We start from the raw sequence: 19,825 nt of genomic DNA, 5'->3' as shown, positions 1-19,825 counted from the left end.
GGATACAGTTCATCAGGGCCCACAATCTCGGGCAGGCCACGAAGGCGAATATTGTTACGCCTGTTACGATTCTCAACATCGTCCAAATGTTGTTGTAAGACGAACAGCTAGTCACTATGTTTCTGCACCGTTTCCTGGAGAGCATGAAGCGAGGCAGCAGACGAATTCTGAGCAGTGATGACCGTGTCCACTCTAGATGACAAGGTAGACACCTCTGAGCAAATTTGAGCAAATTCCTGCTTGCACTCTGCCACCACTTGTTTAGCCATAGATGAGAAGTCCTCTTTGGTAGGTAATGAAGCCATTAAGGAACGTAAATCTGCAAGAGTAATCGGTCGGTCCATCTCCGCAACCGGAGGAGAGGCAGCACAGGAGAGATCCTTCTGGAAGGAAGAGAGTGGAGGGGAGGCAGGTGGAGGGGAGCAAAAAACTGGCGGAGTGCCCATCAAACTCAATGGGGGATACAGGGAAGCTGGAAGGGTCAGGGTCCCCCTCTTTGACTTCTTCCTACTGTGCCCCATATACAGGTCCCGAGGTCTCCGTGAAATTAGGAGAGCTCTGCCAACACACGTCCTGACACCAGCATAGCTAGCCACGTCCCCCTCATAGTATACTTTATTTAATAAAAAATACTGCCACTTTTTATATCTACAGTATTTTACTGCAGTGTTTTTGCTATATCTTTACACTTTATACTAGTGCAATAGTTAATCCAGACTTTGTGGCTTTTTACATAAATGAACAGATTGATATTCATTTTAAATATTGATGTGTTGTTTCATCATGAAGTGGATTCTCTTGTAACTAATAAACTAATAAACAAACTAATAACAAACAAACTAATAAAATTGTGAAACATAAAAGTGTTTTATACCGATTTGACTGCACTATTTTTTATTTTTTTTAAATAATTTTATACTGTGTGAATATAGCGTTACACTGTTTCTGTACTGCTAGCTTTGACTAGCTGCCAAAACCAGGTAGACCCTGAACTCCCAAGATTTGCACGTTAAAGTATGTAATAATAATAGGTGTAAACACTACGAGTATTTTTTTTTGTACTGATATTCTGACATGAAAAAGAAACACAGCTAAGCTCCCTATGATACAAGGTATAAAGGGTTGCAGTTTGGATCATAAATGATGTATCCAATAGTTAACCTAAACATACTCTTACGACAGACTGCACAACTTTAATGAAAATTATCTTGCATCACATACTTTAATACTTTAGCAGTTTATGAGGGAAATGTAACAACAGGAGGTAAAGCAACAATGTGTCTGCTGCTGGCTTCTGATATCTTGCTGCCAGCTGAGCTGCTGATTACGGAGGTGGTGTGTGAATTCAATAAAAGGCATCAGCTCTTTTGACACACAAACAGCCATGTAACTCTATGTGCAGTTTGCTAGATTATTTTTTATCACTGTTGAATACACATGGCTTGATTTAGATTGTGTTCAGGTGGTCTATAGTAACCTATATGGAATGCTAAGTCTCAGAGATAAAAGAAAAAAAAACTTCAGTAATGAAGCTATGGTATGTGGATTTTGAAGGGGTATGCCTCCCTTAGGCTAAGTTTCCACTAGTTTTTTTTCTGGCAGTTTTTGAGCCAAAGTCAGAAGTGGATCCATAAGGGAGGAGAAGTGTAAGTGCTTCCTTTATATGTCCTATTCCTTTTAAATACACTTCTGGCTTTGGCTCAAAAACTGCAGTGGCCGTTTTCCAAAAACTGCCAGAAAAGAAACAAGTGGAAACTTAGCCTAAGGCTGGAATTCTACTTGTTTTTTTTTTTTTTTTTTTGGCAAAAACGCAGCTTGCCGTTTTTTCGGCCAAAAAACGCTGCAGCCAGATGTTAGCTGTAAAACAATGAGAAATCTCAAAATTCTTATTCCACTTGACGTTTTTCACTTTTTTTTTATCCTTTTGGCATTTTTTCACTCTTTTTTTGCGTTTTTCAGATCGTTGGTAATCGCAGCATGTTGAGCCACTGGCGTTTTTTTAGTCAAAATCGTGGTGTTTTGCTCCCATAGAAGTTTTAACTGTGGGTTTTAAAGGGTACTCCGGTGAAAACCTTTTTTCTTTTAAATCCACTGGTGGCAGAAAGTTAAACATATTTGTAAATTACTTCTTTTAAACAATCTTAATCCTTTCTGTACTTATTAGCTGCTGAATACTACAGAGGAAATTATTTTCTTTTTGGAATGCTCTCTGATGACATCACGAGCACAGTTCTCTCTGCTGTCGTTATTATAATAATAATAATTCTTAATTTATTGTTGTCCTTAGTGGGATTTGAACCCAAGTCCCCAACACTGCAAGACAGCAGTGCTAACCACTGAGCCACCATGCTGCCCTTAGCATACATCTGCTATGCATCTGCTATGCATGGTTGCTAAAATGGACAGAGATGTCAGCAGCTAATAAGTACTGGAAGGATTAAGATTTTTTAATAGAAGTAATTTACAAATATGTTCAACTTTCTGCCACCAGTTGATTTAAAGAAGAAAAAAGGTTTTCACCGGAGTACCCCTTTAACTTTGGCATTTTTTTAAATAAATTAAAAAGATACAGTAGTGAAGGAAAAAATTGTATCTAACGAAATGTATCTTTTTTATAACAACATTTTTATTAATTTTTAAACAGGGATCAATTTATGTGGGCACGTGGGGACCTAAAAATGTAGTCGACAGTAATTAAGATGTAGTGTGTGTGTTTTTCACTTTTTTTTCTTAATTTTTTACATTTCTTAGGTATTACTACTACTCCCAGCATAGAACACACTGTTTCATGATGGGAGTAGTAGTACCTGTACTAATTGACAGATCGCCCATTGCGATCCTCCTGTATAATTTATAGATGCAGCGGCTCTTCTATGGTCCCCTGCACTGCCGTATATATACACCTATTCATATTTCCCGCAGAGAGCTGTGATTGGCCAGATTGGCCAGATGGTTCCAGCCAATCACTCTAGGAATATGTGTATATATCTATACATTATACAGGAGGATCACAGCGGGTGTCAGTAGTGATACCCGCTGTGATCTTTCCTTAACTGCTCCCAACGTGGAGCACACTCTGCTCAATGCTGGGAGCTGTAGTACCTGCAGTAATAGACAGATCGCAGTGAGTTTCAGAAGTTACACTCGCTGCGATCTGTCTATTAATGCAGATACCTACAGCTCCCAGCATGGAACAGCGTGTGCTCCATGTTAAGAGTAGTAGTACTTGCAGTTAAGGACACATCACAGTGGATGTCACTACTGACATCCGCTGTGATCGTCCTGTTTATAGCACAGATGAACGACTGTATATATCGCTCGCATCTCTGCTCTGTACTCCGGCCACTCACTCATTGATATTTTTGTCAGAGCAGTGATTGGCTGCAACCATCTGGCCAATCCCCACTCTGCGTGGGAAATATGAATGAGTGATGTTCTATTCATATCACTGGACGGAGTATAGTGCAGAGATGCAAGTGCTGTATAGAGCCGCTCGCATCTCTGCTATACTATGGACGATCGCATCAGGTGTCAGACTGACACCCGGGGTGATATGTCTATTATAACAGGTACTACTACTCCCATCATGGAACAGTCTGAGTCTACAATCTAGATATTAATGCCAGGAGTATGATTTATTTTTTATATATATATATATATATATATATATATATATATATATATATATATATATTTTTTTTTTTTTTTTTTTAATTTTTTTTTTTATTCTTTCTTTTAAAAAAAAACAAAAAAACATAATATTGAAATATGTATATATTGTTCCACCTTTTATAAACAATTAGAGAAAATCTACGGTAATTTACAAAATTGCACAAAGAAATATATTCAAAGCCTTGTAAAATAAAAGTCTTCATAGTAGGGTGGAGAGATCAGGGAAGGTTGGGAGGAAAGAAAAAACAATATGTCCTGAACCCATTACTTTAGTCATTTGATTCTCTACCTTTGTTCCCCTATTTTATTGCCCAGAACTATTATGCCTTTTTCTTTTAGCAATAAAAGCTTGTAACATTTATTTTTAACAGTATGCTTATTCTATGCTTCCACAAAGGGTGGTTATAGTAAACCACATCCTGAAGATTATAGAACAAGCATGAAAAAAGAGCTTCTTTACTAGTTTTTTATTTCTAGGATCCACTATAGACAATTCCCCCAGAATACATATTTTTTGGGTCTAATGTCCCAAGATTCTCTTAACCTCATCTATTAAGAATTTCCCTCCCATAGTCTCTTGACCTTAGGACAATTCCAAATCAAATTGAGAAATCTGCTCCTTGAATATCACATTTTGGTCAGTTATCATCTTGCCTAATTCCCATCCTAAAAACATTATTTGGTGAATAGTAAAATTGATGTATAATTCTGAGTTGTATCATTCTATAATTTTCATTATAGAGAGATTGGGAGGAATTTATCATTGTAAATAGAGCTGTTTTGTTGTGTCTATTTTTTTGCGGAAAAATATGTGCAAGTGTTTTTTTGCGCAAATTTTTCATCCCCTTGTCTACGGTTTAATTTACCCTAGAGGATTTTCTACTGTAGAATCAAATTTACTAACTGTGTTTTGTTTTTTTTTGCTCAAAAAAAATGTGCAAGCGGCATTTTCTTGCGCAAATATACACCACCTCGGAGAACACGTACCAAAGTGTCTATTTTGGCACAGTAAGGACTGTAGTTCAGGGGCTGAGGTGCAGATCGCACTGGGTGATTCTGCAGAGACCCACTGCAATCCGCATTTATTAACTGTAAAATCCAGCGGTACATGCGGCTTCACTGCGTTGCCGCTGGCTCCTATAAACACTGTCATAATTATAATCCACGCCGCCGGGACAAGGGAGCTCTGATTGGTGAAAAGCTATCCACCAATCAGAGCTCCCGTCTCCCGGCGGGGATTATTAATTATGTCAGTGTTTATAGGAGCCGGTGGCAGCGCAGTGTAGACGCTTGTATAGTTAATAAATGCGATCTGCCCCTCTGCCCTTGGACTACTATTCCCATCATGGGACAGAGTCTGTCCCATGATGGGAGTAGTTGTAGTACCGCGGCGCTGCTGAGGGATGGCACTTGCACATCCCCCGGCTGCGGGACTTTTAGAACTACTACTCCCATCATGGAGAGACTCTGCCCATGATGGGAGTTGTAGTCCAGGGGCTGAGGTGCAGATCGCATCGGGTCATTATCCAGAGACCCGCTGCCATCTGCATTTATTAACTGTAAAAGCCGGCGGTACATGCGTCTACACTGCACTGCCACCAGCTTCTATATACACTGTCATAATTCATAATCCCCGCCGCCGGGAGAGCGGAGCTCTGATTAGTCATTAGCTATCCACCAATCAGAGCTTTCGTCTCCCGGCGGGGATTATGAATTATTACAGTGCGATGTAGCCGCATGTACAGCCAGCTTTTTAATTTAAATGCGGATCGCAGCAGATCATTCTCTGGAGATCTGCTGCGATCCACATTTATTACCTATATGTGCGGAGAAACTGTGTCCCCATCCCCCTGACGGAGGGTAGCGGGGATGGAGTGAGAGGGAGTGGGCTGGAAGCAGAAAACTGTGTCCCTATGCGGAGGGTCACATTCCGCTACAGGGCACAGCTTTCTTCATTACACCGGCAGAACATGCGTCTCCACTGCGCTGTCGGCTTCTATATTCACTGCAATAATTTATAATCCCCGCCGGAACACGGGAGCTCTGATTGGTGGATAGCTATTGACCAATCAGAACTCCCCTCTCCCGGTGGCGGGAGTTATGAATTATGACAGTGTATATAGAAGCCGGTGGCAGTGCAGGTACGCATGTACCGCCGGCTTTTACAGTTAATAAATGCGGATCGCAGCGGATCTCTGCAGAATGACTACAACTCTCAGCCCCTGGACTACAACTATCATCATGGACAGAGTCTGTCCATGATGGGAGTAGTAGTTCTAAAAGTCCCGCAACCAGGGGATGTGCAAGTGCCATCCCTCAGCAGCCTGCGGTACTACAACTACCCCCATCATAGGACAGACTCTGCCCATGATAGGAGTAGTAGTCCAAGGGCAGAGGGGAAGATCTCTGTTCACATTATGCGTTTTGCATAATGGGAACAGAGCCTTTCTGGCAGTGTGTTCCCAAACAGGGAGACTCCAGCTGTTGCTTAATTACAGCCCCCCATGATGGGAGTTGTAGTTTAGCAACAATTGGAAGCTCCCTGTTTATGAACACGCTGCATTATGTGTGGTCTTCACAGGGGAGTGCGCAAAAAACGTATTAACCCATATTTCTTGTTTTTCTTTTCTTCTCATTTCAGATATTTGAATGTGGAGGACTACATCAGATTTTTTTTTTATTTCAATAAAATGGTTAACGAGGGCTTTTGGGGAGTGATTCTTTAAATAAAAAAAATTTTCAATGTGTCTGTGTTTTTTTATAATTGAATTTTCAGGGTTAGTAGTGGAAGCTGTCTTATAGAAGGAATCCATTACTTAGCCGGGGCTTGGTGTTATCCCCAAAATCAGCTAACGCTAAGCTCTAATTATTACTTTGGTACCCACCGCCACAGGGGTGCCAGGAAGAGCCGGTACCAACAGGGCCGGAGTGTCAAAAATGGCGCTCCTGGGCCTAAGTGTTAACAAGCTGGCATTATTTAGGCTGGGGAGGGCCAGTAACAATGGTCCTCGCCCACCCTGGTAACGTCAGGCTGTTGCTGCTTGGTTGGTATCTGGCTGATTCTGAAAATAGGGGGAACCCTATGTGTTTTTATTTTTTATAAATAAATAAATAATGCATAGGGTTCCACCTATTTTCAGTATCAGCCAGATACCAACCAAGCAACAACAGCCTGATGTTACCAGGGTGGGTGAGGACCATTGTTACTGGCCCTCCCCAGCCTAAATAACGCCAGCCTGTTAACGCCTAGGCCCAGGAGCGCCATTTTTTACGCTCCGGCCCTGTTGATACCGGCTCTTCCCGGCACCCCTGTGGCGGTGGGTACCAGGGTAATAATTGGGTGTCAGCGCTAGCTGTTTTGGGGCTAACGCTAACCCCCAGCTTAGTAATGGATTCTGTCTACAAGACGCCTTCCACTTATAAGCCTGAAAATTCAATTATAAAAAACACAACACATTGAAAAAAAAAATTAAAAAAAAAAAAAAACACTGTTCATCATCGCAATCCACAAAATCTGACATAGTCCTCCACATTCACGTATCTAAATTTCGAAGAAAAAAAACAACAAAAAGGTTAGTACATTTTTTTGTTTCCACACACCAGCAAAAACGCAAAAAAAAAATGCAGGAAAAACTGACAAAACGCAGGAAAACGTTCGGACAGTTTTTTTGGCGTTTTTACTGATGGACAAAAAAACTCAATAGAATCCTGGCTTCAAAGCAATAGAACAAAATCCCTACATCCACTTTTCCTGTTAGGTAGAGAAGGAGTGTACGGTAGAGTGAGGGGGAGGGGGGGGGGTTTCTATATTTGCACAAGATTTATCAAATTCTGAGCAAGAGTGTACAATAGACAAGAAGTGTAAAGGGGTAGAACTGTGTCTACAATAGACACCTAATGATAAATCTCCTCCATTGTCTATATCCCTTCGTTATGCTTCCCCATTCCACCGATATGATTGTGAAGGCAGCTTTTAAAAGCACACTGTAATTCTAAATCCATTTGACAAATATCTATACAACTTACTGTGTATACAGTATTGTTTTTATTATTTTTCAGAAGCCTTCATCTGTATACCTTAAGATATATAATATTGTCCTCTCTAAATGATATAGTGATGTATGTTACACTTCACCTATGACAAAGCACCATCTATGTATCTGACACCTGCAGTGGTTAAGTAGAAACTGAATGCTGAAAAAGTTTTATTTTCTGTTCTGATAGAAGTAATTAGATCTATGTGGCTTAGATATGCTTTATGTTGTGCAAATCTCTAATTCGCTTCTCATGTGTAATATAATCTCAGCTCCTTAGTAATTTACGATCTGGAAAGTAGTGTGCTGAGCACATACCATATTTATGGGTTCTGTGTTGGAAAGCTCCAGAAAAAAAAGTGTATGTACAATTAGGGCCTTATCTTGGATTTATTCTCACTCTTTCTCGGTTGTAATCCCATTACACAGTTCTCTCATCACAAATCAACTGACGTGTAAATACAATTTCTGTTACAGTTTATATTGGACCATCTTGTCTGAAATTTTGCTCTGGTCGAGGACAATGTACAAGAACTGGATGCAAGTGAGTGTCACATATATCTTGCAAATACTATCCTCTTGTGCTAGATGCCTTTATTACTATACTATAGATCAGACCTCCCACATGACACTTTATCTTGAAGTTATGAGATTTCACTTCATTGATTTTTGCGGTGTTCTTTATTGTGTAATCATTCTTGTCATCTGTGTTTAATCACATTTATAGTATACATTTACCAGACACCCATGGTGTCCAGGGAAATAAGTGTGGTTTCTCACTATTTAGCCTCTTAAGGACTCAGCCCATTTTCACCTTAAGGACTCAAAAATTTTTTGTTTTTGCACTTTAGTTCTTTCCTCCTCACCTTCTAAAAATCATAACACGTTCAATTTTGCCCCTACAGACTCAAATAAGGGCTTGTTTTCTGCGTCACCAATTGTACTTAGTTATCACATTACTTATTTTATAACATAATCTGCTTCGAAACCAAAAAAATTATTTGTGGGGTGAAATCTTTAGGGCTTCCATTTCTACGCAGTGCACTTTTTCTGTAATTTTTCTGTACTTTTTCTATATTCTGTAGGTCCATTCAGTTACAGGGATATCCATTTTATGTAGGTTTTATTTATTTTACTACTTTAGAAAAATTTTAACTACATGCACCTAAATTAGTATGTTTAAAATTGTCATCTTTTGACCCCTATAACTTTTTATTTTTATTTTTCCGCGTACGGGACAATATGGAGCTAATTTTTTGCTCCGTGGTCTGTAGTTTGTATTGATACCATTTTTGTTTTGATGGGACTTTTTGATCGCTTTTTATTGTTTTATGGTATATGAAGTGACCAAAAATTCACAATTTAGGACTTTGGTATTTTTTTATGTATACGCCATTGAACGTGCAGTTTAGCTAACCTTATATTTTAATAGTTTGGACATTTACACATGTGGCAGTAACACATATGTTTTTTTTTTTTTATTGCATTATCTTATTTAAAAAATAGGAAAAGGGGGGTAATTCAAAGTTTTATTTGGGGGGGGGGGGGGGCGTATTCACATGGAATCCCCTATTTTTTTTTACACTTTTTACTTTTTTTTAGCCCCCACAGGGCTATATCATGCAATCTTTTAATTGCATACACTGATCAATGCTATGCCAGGCTTGGAGCAGTAGATCGCCGATCAGATGACTAGGAGGCAGTTGCGGACCCTCCTTTCATCCAGTAAGCTGATCGGGACATCGCGATTCTGTCGTGATAGTCACGATCGGCTCTGATGAGCTGCCAGGATAGTTTTACTTTCACTTTAGATGCCGCGATCAACTTTGATTACGGCATCTAAAGGGTTAATGCTGGGCATCGGCCCGATCGGTGGTGCCCGGCATTAACCCTGGGTCCTGGCTGCAGATAGCATTCGGGACCCACGGGGTTTAAAGCGTTCTTCAGTTGTGAGAACGGTTTAAACCCTGTTAACAGGACTCAGGACCTACAGGTACGCCCTGTGTCCTTAAGTACCAGGACGTCAGGTACGCCCTGCGTCCTTAAGGGGTTAAAAAAAAACTATCTGTAATTAATTTATTTATTTATTAGTAAAAAAATAAATTAAAAAAGCAAAGATAAATTATATTTCAGCTAAAATGTACTTTCTGTAGTTGTTCCTTTTCTTTTCCATCATGTCCAGATTGTCATGACTTTTTCCAGCTACCTCTTTATTCACAACTTCTGTGACAGATACACATCCTTTATACTATGACAGGTGTGGTGGCCCAGTACAGGAGTTGTACCCTTGCTGTCCGGTCTGGCAGACTCTATTGCAGTGTCCCCTTGGTCCACATCCCTCTTATGGACTGTCAAGTGTTAACTGTGCAGTATTTTCTTGTGTTATGTATTGGTTTATATTTTGAGGCATGTGTGTCTTTAAATATTGTTGCTAAGACTATGTAACCAGGGAAGGTGTCAGTGACCAGATGACTTATGGGTGACCTATAGGACCCCTCCAGAGTCTCCCCATATAAACCCTGGGAGTAGCTAGCTAGTTCAGTCAGAGCAGTTTAGAGCATACTAAGGAACAGTCAAGACCTGAGTTTCTGGTGTCCTGAGGAGACCCAAGGCCTAACCACGCAGCCACGCTTCCACCAACCAAGTGCCCAACAGGTGAATGTCAAAGCCTGGTAAGCTACACAAGGGGTGAAGTCTAGTCAATCCTAGTCAAGTCAGTCAAATCTGTCTAAATTCAGCGTGGGTCTGCAGCATTCTGTCCAAGTCCACTACAAGTCTGTTGGGGTTAATAACTCATTTATGAATTATTAATTATGGTCAACAATAATATAAAAAATATTATGACCGTTGTGAATTGACAAAAATATACAAACAATGCAATTCACCATATGTGGGCCCGACTATTTTCCCAGATATGAGTTATTTGAAGTAGTGGGAGAAGTAATTATTGAAATATAATAAAATAAAAACGCAGTTTATAAAAATGATATGTACATTTATTGGTTACAATTGATTAACATTAAAGAGTAATAAACAGACCGGGATAATAAATTAAATTATATAAAGAATGTCAATGACATAATGTCAGATATGAACGAATGAGGAAATAACAAGTTATTTAATAATATTAAACTTAGTCACAGAAGTAGGTTAATTCAGATATGAGTATATTACTTTGCATAGAGATCTTCAGATTTAATTATATCTAATGGGAAGGTTTTCCAACCAGTGTGCCTCCAGCTGTTGCAAAAGTACAACTCCCAGCATGCACGGTCTGTCAGTACATGCTGGGAGTTGTAGTTTTGCAACAGCCGGAGGTTTTGTAAACGCATATGGCCCCTGACTTCTATTTAAACCAAATTCTCTCTCCATAAGCTCAATGGCGCTCCTTCTCTTCTGAGCATTGTAGTGCGCCATCAGAGCACTTGACGTCCACACATGGGTTATTTCCATATTCAGAAGAAATGGGGTTACAAATTTTGGGGGGCATTTTCTCCTATTACCCCTTGTAGAAATGTAAAATTTGGGGGAAAACAAGCATTTTAGTGAGAAAAAAATAAAAATGTATTTACACATCCAACTTTAACTAAAAGTTGTAAAACACCTGTGGGGTGTTAAGGCTCACTGGACCCCTTGTTACGTTCCTTGAGGGGTGTAGTTTCCAAAATAGTATGCCATGTGGGGGTTTACTTGCTGTTCTGGCACATAGGGGCTTCTTAAATGTGACATGCCCTCCAAAAACTTCTGATTTTGAAAATTTTGTGAAAAATGTGAAAATTGCTGCTGCACTTTGAAGCCCTCTGATGTCTTCCAACAGTGAAAACATGTCAACTTTATAATGCAAGCATAAAGTAGACATATTGTGTATGTGAATCAATATATGATTTATTTGGAATGTCTCTTTTCCTTACAAGCAGAGAGCTTCAAAGTTAGAAAAATGCTAAATTTTCTCATTTTTCATAAAATTTTTGAATTTTTCACCAAGAAATGATGCAAGTATCGACAAAAATTTACCACTATCATAAAGTAGAATATGTCACGAAAAAACACTTTCGGAATCAAATTTATAAGTAAAAGCATCCCAGAGTTATTAACGCTTAAAGTGACGGTGGTCAGATTTGCAAAAAAGGCCTGCGTCCTTAAGATGAAAATGAGCTGTGTCCTTAAGGGGTTAAATATATAATACACTACTAATTAGGAAGACTTATCTTAAGTTTCCTTGTGGTAATTATTATTTCATGTGGGGGAGCAGAGAAAGATCCCATCAGACTTTGCTAAAATGCAATATGATCATTGCATTGATCCCCATAAGACGTGCCGCGTCCACCTGCCGTAGAAGTGGATGTGGCTTATAAACTACTATTACCATCTCATAATTGAGGTTATATATAAGCCAGGTCTGCTCCTCCCCATAAAATAATCCTGTTTCACATAAAAAATTAGGTAACTTAATCATATAAGAAACCTGTGTATCTTACCGAGATTACTTCTGAATAAAAGAAAAATGGCTGCCTGGGTCCATGGGAACACCTAAAGTAATAGGCTAAGTTTCTACTTTGTTTTTTGCCCTGCGTTTTTGGGTTGAAAAAAAACACATGAAAACACGCTTGAAAAAAATCATTTTTATTATTGCCAGCTACATTTTTAGGTCCCTGCCCACCCGCATAAATTGATCCCTGTTTAAAAATTAATAAACATTTTGTAATAAAAAAGATAAATTTCGTTAGATACAATTTTTCCTTCACTACTGTATCTTTAAAAAAAAAAAATTTTAATGGTACCCTACGAAATTTTATTAAAAAAAAGGTATCACCATCACTTTTTGGGAAGTCCAAAAAAAGAATAAAAACCGCCTGAAAAAACACCAAAGTTAAAACCCACATATCGTTTTTCTTGGCTTTTTTTTCACTCCCATAGACTTCTATGGGAGAAAAGTGCCACGAATTTGGAAAACCGCCAAGGAGCTGAAAAACGCCCCAAAAAAAACGCCAAACTTTGCCCACAGAAACAACTCCAACAATACCACACCTTGCATCCCACAAATATCATAATGCCAGATACTGTATACCATAAAAAACACTGTTTAACACACTGTGCTTCAATGAAATGCTACTGATACACACAGTGCCCACTAAAACCAACTCCCTACACTGTACCTTCTGGATATAGTTGTACCACACACTGTGCCCCCTAATAACAACTCCACATGCTGTGTGCATCCCCCCAAAAATTATACTTCAACATATTGCACTCCCTAAAAACAACAGATCCACACAATATGCTCCTTTAATATAATAATGAAAAATGATAAAGCAAACAAACTGTCACCTGAAGACAGGATTACTCACAAGACCTCCTGAAATTAATAATTTTTCTCTTATACAGTTTGATAAAGCTGGGCCAATATGTTTGACCATATATCTTATAGTAGTCATATGACAGACACTTATATGCTTGACGTACTGCAAATTGCGGTCACAACACTCACAAACACATTTTTAATAATGGCAACTTTTTTAACCACTTAAGGACTCAGGGCGTACCTGTACGCCCTGAGTCCGCTCCCTTTCTGTAACACGGGTCTGCGGCGGGAACCTTGGCTAATAGTGTACAGCACTGATCACTGTGCCGCATGATATTAACCCTTTAGACGCAGCCTTCAAAGTTGATCGCCGCGTCTAAAGTGAGAGTAAAGTAGAGCCAGTTAGCTCAATGGGCTGTTCGGGACCACTGTGGCAAAATCGCGGCGTCCCGAACAGCTGGCACACACAAGGAGGGTCCTTACCTGCCTCCTGCGTCGCACATCACCGAATGACTGCTCAGTGCCTGAGATCCAGGCATGAGTAGTCAAGCGGCAGAATCATCTATCAATGTTGTCCTATGAGATAACAAAGATTAATGTAAAAGATCGTTTAGTACAGTATTATAGCCACTAGATGGGGCTAGAACACTGCAAAAAAAAGTTAAAAAATTAAGTTAATAAAGATCATTTAACCCCTTCCCTAATAAAAGTTTAAATCACCCACCATTTCCAATAACAAAAAAAAAAACAGTGTAAATAATATATAACATATGTGGTATCGCCCCGTGCGGAAATGTCCGAATTATAAAAATATATTGTTAATTTAACCGCATGGTCAATGGTGTACGCGCAAAAAAAATTCCAAAATATTGTATTTTTGGTCACTTTTTATGTCATGAAAAAATTTATAAAAAGCTATCAAAAAGTCCGTACAATACAAAAATGGTACCGCTAAAAAACTTCAGATCACGGCACAAAAAATTTGCCCTCATACCGCCCCGTATGCGGAAAAATAAAAAAGGGGTCAGAAAATGACAATTTCAAATGTATAAATTTTCGTGCATGTAGTTATGATGTTTTCCAGAAGTACAACAAAATCAAATCTATATAAGTATGAGTATTATTTTAATCATATGGACCTACAGAATAAAGAGAAGGTGTCTTTTTTACTGAAAAATGTACTGCGCAGAAACGGAAGCCCCCAAAAGCTACAAAATGGCTTTTTTTCCTCAATTTTCTTGCACAATGATGTTTTGTTTCCATTTGCTGTTGATTTTTGGGTTAAATGACTGATGTCATTGCAAAGTAGAATTAGTGGCGCAAAAAATAAGCCATCATATGGATTTTTAGGTGCAAAATTGAAATAATTATGATTTTTTTTAAAGGTAAGGAGGAAAAAACGAAAGTGGAAAAACCCTGAGTCCTTAAGGGGTTAAAAATGTTTTAATATGATTCATATAGCTACATTTCATTAACTTTTTTTTATATTACAGGTGTGAGCCTGGTTTTTCCGGACCAGCTTGTGAAATGGCTTCACAGACGTTCCCAATGTTTATTTCAGAAAGCTTTACCAGTTCCAGACTTTCTTCTTACCACAATTTCTATTCTATCCGTGGTGCTGAAGTTAGTTTTGGCTGTGGTGTTCTTGCTAGTGGCAAAGCTTTGATTTTTAACAAGGATGGAAGAAGGCAGCTCATTACCACCTTTCTTGATAGCTCACAGTCCAGGTGAGTTAGGAGGAAAGCTTCAAAGCTGATATAATTTGTGATTTATTAATTAGACTTTTTTTTATAAAATTTAATAAAGAAAATCAAATCTTTAAATTTATGTTGATACTTTCTTCTCATAACATGAAGTAACAAACATTTTAAATAAAAAAAAAAAAAAAATGCCATTGTTAGGATAGTAAATTTCATTCATGCACAGACACATATATTTTTCTTGATCTTACAAACATTTAAAGGATACCTACGGGATGTACAAATTATCCTAAGGATAGGGGATAAGTGTTAGATCGCAGGGGGGTCCGACTGCTGGGGCCCCCTGCGATCTCCCGAATGGAACCTCAGCTCCCTGCATGGAACAGGCATTTTTGACCACCACCGGAAGCAGCGGCCGACACGCCCCCTCCATACAGTTCTACAGCAGAGCCGGAGCGCTGCTTTCGGCAATCTCCAACTCTGCCATAGAACTGCATGGAGGGTGCGTGTCAGCCGCAGCTTCGTGCTGGGGTCAAAAACGCTCGTATCATGCAGGGAGCTGTAACTCAGTTCGGTATAGGATAGGGAATACTTAGGATAGGGAATAATTTGTACGTCTCAGAGTTCTCCTTTAACATTTTAAACATTTTGAAAAACAGTTGTTATTAAGCAATGAATATGCAAAGTTTATTTGTTATGTTTTGAGAAAAGACATCATTTCCTCATAAAAATGTGAATAAAATTTTGTATTGAATGCTGTATCAGTTAGGATTTAGAAATATGGCCTGAAAGGGGTACTCCACTGGAAAAAAAATTTTGTATTCAACTGGTGTCAGGAAGTTAAACAGATTTGTAAATTATTTCTATTAAAAAATCTTAATCATTCCAGTACTTATCTTTTCTTTTTTAATTTCCTTTCTGTCTGACCACAGTGCTCTCTGTTGACACCTCTGTCCATTATAGGAACTGTCCAGAGTAGGAACAAATTCCCATAGAAAACCTATCTTGTTCTGGACAGTTCCTAAAATGGACAGAGGTGTCAGCAGAGAGCAGTGTGGATCATAACAGCAGCTGATAAGTACTGGAAAGATTAAGATTTTTTAATAGAAGTAATTTACAAATCTGTTAAACTTTCTGGCACCAGATGATTTAAAAAAATGTTTTCCAGTGGAGTACCCCTTTAAAAGGGGTACTCCTGTGGAAACCTTTTTTTTTTTTTTTTAAATCAACTGGTGCAAGAAAGTTAAACAGATTTGTAAATCACTTCTATTAAAAAATCTTAATCTTTACCGGAATTTATTAGGGTCTGTATACTACAGAGGAAATTGTTTTCTTTTTGGAACACAGAGCTCTCTGCTGACTTCATGACCACAGTGCTCTCTGCTGACATCTCTGTCCATTTTAGGAACTGTTCATAGCAGCATATGTTTGCTATGGGGATTTTCTCCTACTCTGGACAGTTCTTAAAATGGACAAAGATGTCAGCAGAGAGCACTGTGGTCATGATGTCAGCAGAGAGCTCTGTGTTCCAAAAAGAAAACCATTTCCTCTCTAGTATTCAGCAGCTAATAAGTACTGGAAGGATTAAGATTTTTTTAACTGGCACCAGTTGATTAAAAAAAAAAGTTTTCCACGGGAGTACTCTGCCCCTAGACATCTTATCTGATATCTAAATGATAGGGAATAAGATGTCTGATCGCAGGGGTCCCACCACTGGAATCCCCCCTGCGATCTCTGTTGCGGCACACCAGTCATCCGGTGCACGGAATGAACCTCGCTCCATGCCTGGTGACTAGCGATGCATCGTTGGTGGCTTGTGATGGCCTCTCCCATATACTTGCATTGAGGGGGTGTGGCCATGACATCACAAGCCACTGGTGCTGCAGTGGATAGGGTATAAGATTTCTAGGGGCTGAGTACCCCTTTAATAAGTCCTGTGCAAGGACACTAAACAGAGGCACATGGAGTGTCTCTAAAAGGCACCATATTTTTTTTAAATAAAAGCACTGCAGATAAAATTGAAGGCCCATTAATGTACAATTTGGGCCCATAACATGAAATAAGTGTGATCCCATAATATGGCCATGTGCAGGAACACTTAAGATATGAACTAATGGGCAAAAATATATTAATGGCACAAAATATATTGTCACTTTATTTTATCCACAGATTTCTGCAATTTACTTTACGAATTGGAAGCAAATCTGTCTTAAGTACGTGCAAGGCCCCTAACAAGCCAGGAGAAGGTGTTTTGCTCCACTACTCTCATGACAATGGCATTACATGGAAACTATTAGAGCATTTTTCCTATCTTAATTATCACGAACCAAGGTATGTAAATACATATGTCCAGACTTTAAAAAGGGTTGTACGTTTTTTGCTGGTGCACTTGATAATGAAGAGCACAGGAAGCCTTCAATTATCATTATGTTTAAGGCTATGTTCACACAATGTATTGTGAGGCTCAAAAATACACTTGTTTCTACAAGCAAAATTTGCTGTTTTATGCCTCAAAAATATATGTATGAACATAGCTTAGCATGTGTTTTCTGCTGCAAGAAAAGTTATTAAAGTATATAGAGCAATTCTGACATTGAATAATTATGGCTTTTATCTACAGCGTGCATCTAATACTTTATATTGTTCATTTAAAGGGATTTATTACGCTTAAAAATGATCTGTATTCAGAGGCTATTGTATCTCATTACTGCTCGCAAGTTTTAACTGTCAAGCCATGAAGCTTTTATTGTAGGCAAAGAAGAATATGATACAAAAAGCTATAGGAATCAGATAAAACAATACCCTATTGGGTCAATAACCAGAAAACAATGCGGTCATAGCCAGTAATACATGGCAACATGACAATTCACATAGAGGAAAGCAAGTTAAGGCTAAAACAATAAAGAAAGAAAAAGGCTGCCTCCAATCTCCAGCAGTCAAAGGGGTATTCCAGGAAAAAACTTTTTTTTTTATATATCAACTGGCTCCAGAACAGATTTGTAAATTACTTCTATTAAAAAACTAAAAATCTTAATCCTTCCAATAATTATCAGTTGCTGAAGTTGAGTTGTTCTTTTCTGTCTGACAACAGTACTTTCTGCTGACATCTCTGCTTGTCTCAGGAAATGCACAGATTAGAAGAGGTTTGCTATGGGGATTTGCTTCTACTCTGGACAGTTCCCCAGACAGGTGTCATCAGAACAACTCAACTTCAGCAGCTCATAAGTACAGAAAGGATTAAGATTTTTCATAGAATTAATTTACAAATCTATTTAACTTTCTGGAGTCAGTTAATATATATATATATATATATATATATATATATATATATATATATATATATATATATATAAAAGTTTTTCCTGGATAAACCCTTAAATGACACTAATATAAGGATAGACAATGGCGCTAATCCAGACAATGAGAAGAAGATATCCACAATTTCCAAACAAGATTAAAGTCTTCTACAGTGTCATCTCGCATTGGCTGACAGATTCAAAATAATTCAATTCAAAATTGAATTCCATTCAAAATAATTCAATTCAAGATTCAAAATAATCACATTAATACGTTCAATAACCCTACCAAGTAATAAGGACGATTGTTCAATTGGGAAGCTACATGTATGCGAGCTGCCATTAGGATAAACTGGGCCAGGCAAAACATATGGTAGGGAATACTACTGGGTTTGTGGATGAGAAGCAACATTTGGGGGTATGTGGGGCAGTACAAGCCAAGACATAGCAGGTCCAGAACCTGTATCCAGAACTCGGCCACCACTGTGCAGCTCCACCACACATGAAACATTGTACCTCTCACGTTGCAACCCCAAAAACACTGTGGGGAAACTGTACAGAAAATGGCATGCAGGTGGGCAGGGACCATGTACACCCTATGAAGGATTTTAAAGGACGTCTCCATAAGGGAGACCTGCCAACTACCTTATCGCAGTGCAGCAATCGTGCCATTGCGGCAAGGAGAGGGAGGAGTGTAAATCACCCTCCCAATCCACCATAAACTTCAGCTTCTTATCTTTTGGAGGGGCATTGATGCCATATAAGACGGATAGCAGACCGGGCACTTCAGGTGAATTATAATATTTTAGAAAGTGAGGCACAGAAAGCCCACCAGATCTCTTATGATAATATGCATATGCATAACAGTTCAGGCTATATGAGGCCATTTATAAAACCAGATATAAGCAAAAACATATTTTTAAAGGGACAGGAGATTCACCACTGGAATGGGGAGGGAGCGAAATAGATACAGTAAGCGTGGCAGAATCACCATCTTAATAAGGTTAATTCCACCTTCCCAAGAAAGGTGGGGATGATGCCAGCACTGTAGATATGCCCTATTTGAGCGTTACAAAGGGACATAGTAAGCCTTATACAAAGATCAACTTAACCCCCAGATAGGTTAGACCAAAGAGGAATCATGAAAGCCAAAGTTCGAAGAAAGAAGGCGCTGGACCAAGGTGGGGACTTTGAGAGTAGAGAGCTTACGATTTAGCTACAGTCACCCATAACCCTGACTACTGTGCAAATAAAATCATAATACCGAATAAATTGGGGGGGGGAGGTCAGAGGGGCAGTGAGTGTTAGCAAAAGGTCATCTGCAAAAAGACTAGTCTTATATACGGAGGACCCTATCACCACCCCCGAACATCGGGATGATCCCAGATGAGCGGCTCCATCATGAGGGTAAATAATGCCGGGAAAAGGGGACATCCCTTACGAGTGCCTCTGTTAATCGGGATAGATGATGGTGTTGTGAAGGGCAATTTGAGGTAAGCAGTCGGGGATGAGTAAAGGTGTCGCCGGATTTGTACAAAGGCACCCGAAAAAACTAATTTACACAACATCACAAATAATTAAGGCCACGAGACACAATCAAAGACCTTTTCTATGTCTAAATCCATTACTAGCATGGGCGTATTCGTAGCATCCAACCACTTGATAAGATCCAAGATTTTACGGACATTGTTGGGTGCCTGCCTACCGGGAACAACCCCCACCTGGTCCAGATGAATTAAACAAGGAAGAAAGCGGTTAAGTCTAGTAGCAAGAATAGAAGTCAAGAGTTTAGCGTCAACATTAAGGAGAGAGATAGGGCGA

General features: G+C 39.0%; 1 protein-coding gene across 6 annotated transcripts in view; it reads left to right on the top strand.

Moving 5' to 3' along the window:
- The window catches only part of RELN (reelin), a 1,155,521-nt gene that overhangs the window by 763,481 nt on the left and 372,215 nt on the right, over positions 1-19,825 (top strand). For all 6 annotated transcript variants that reach the window (XM_056573506.1, XM_056573505.1, XM_056573507.1 and 3 more), the window contains 3 exons: positions 8,184-8,250; positions 14,502-14,735; positions 16,878-17,039. In XM_056573506.1, the coding sequence (XP_056429481.1) occupies positions 8,184-8,250; positions 14,502-14,735; positions 16,878-17,039 (463 nt within the window). The remainder of the gene's footprint in view (positions 1-8,183; positions 8,251-14,501; positions 14,736-16,877; positions 17,040-19,825) is intronic.

This window comes from Hyla sarda, chromosome 4 (genome assembly GCF_029499605.1).
Source record: "Hyla sarda isolate aHylSar1 chromosome 4, aHylSar1.hap1, whole genome shotgun sequence".
NCBI lineage: Eukaryota > Metazoa > Chordata > Amphibia > Anura > Hylidae > Hyla > Hyla sarda.
This window is presented reverse-complemented; position numbering and strand designations above follow the sequence as displayed.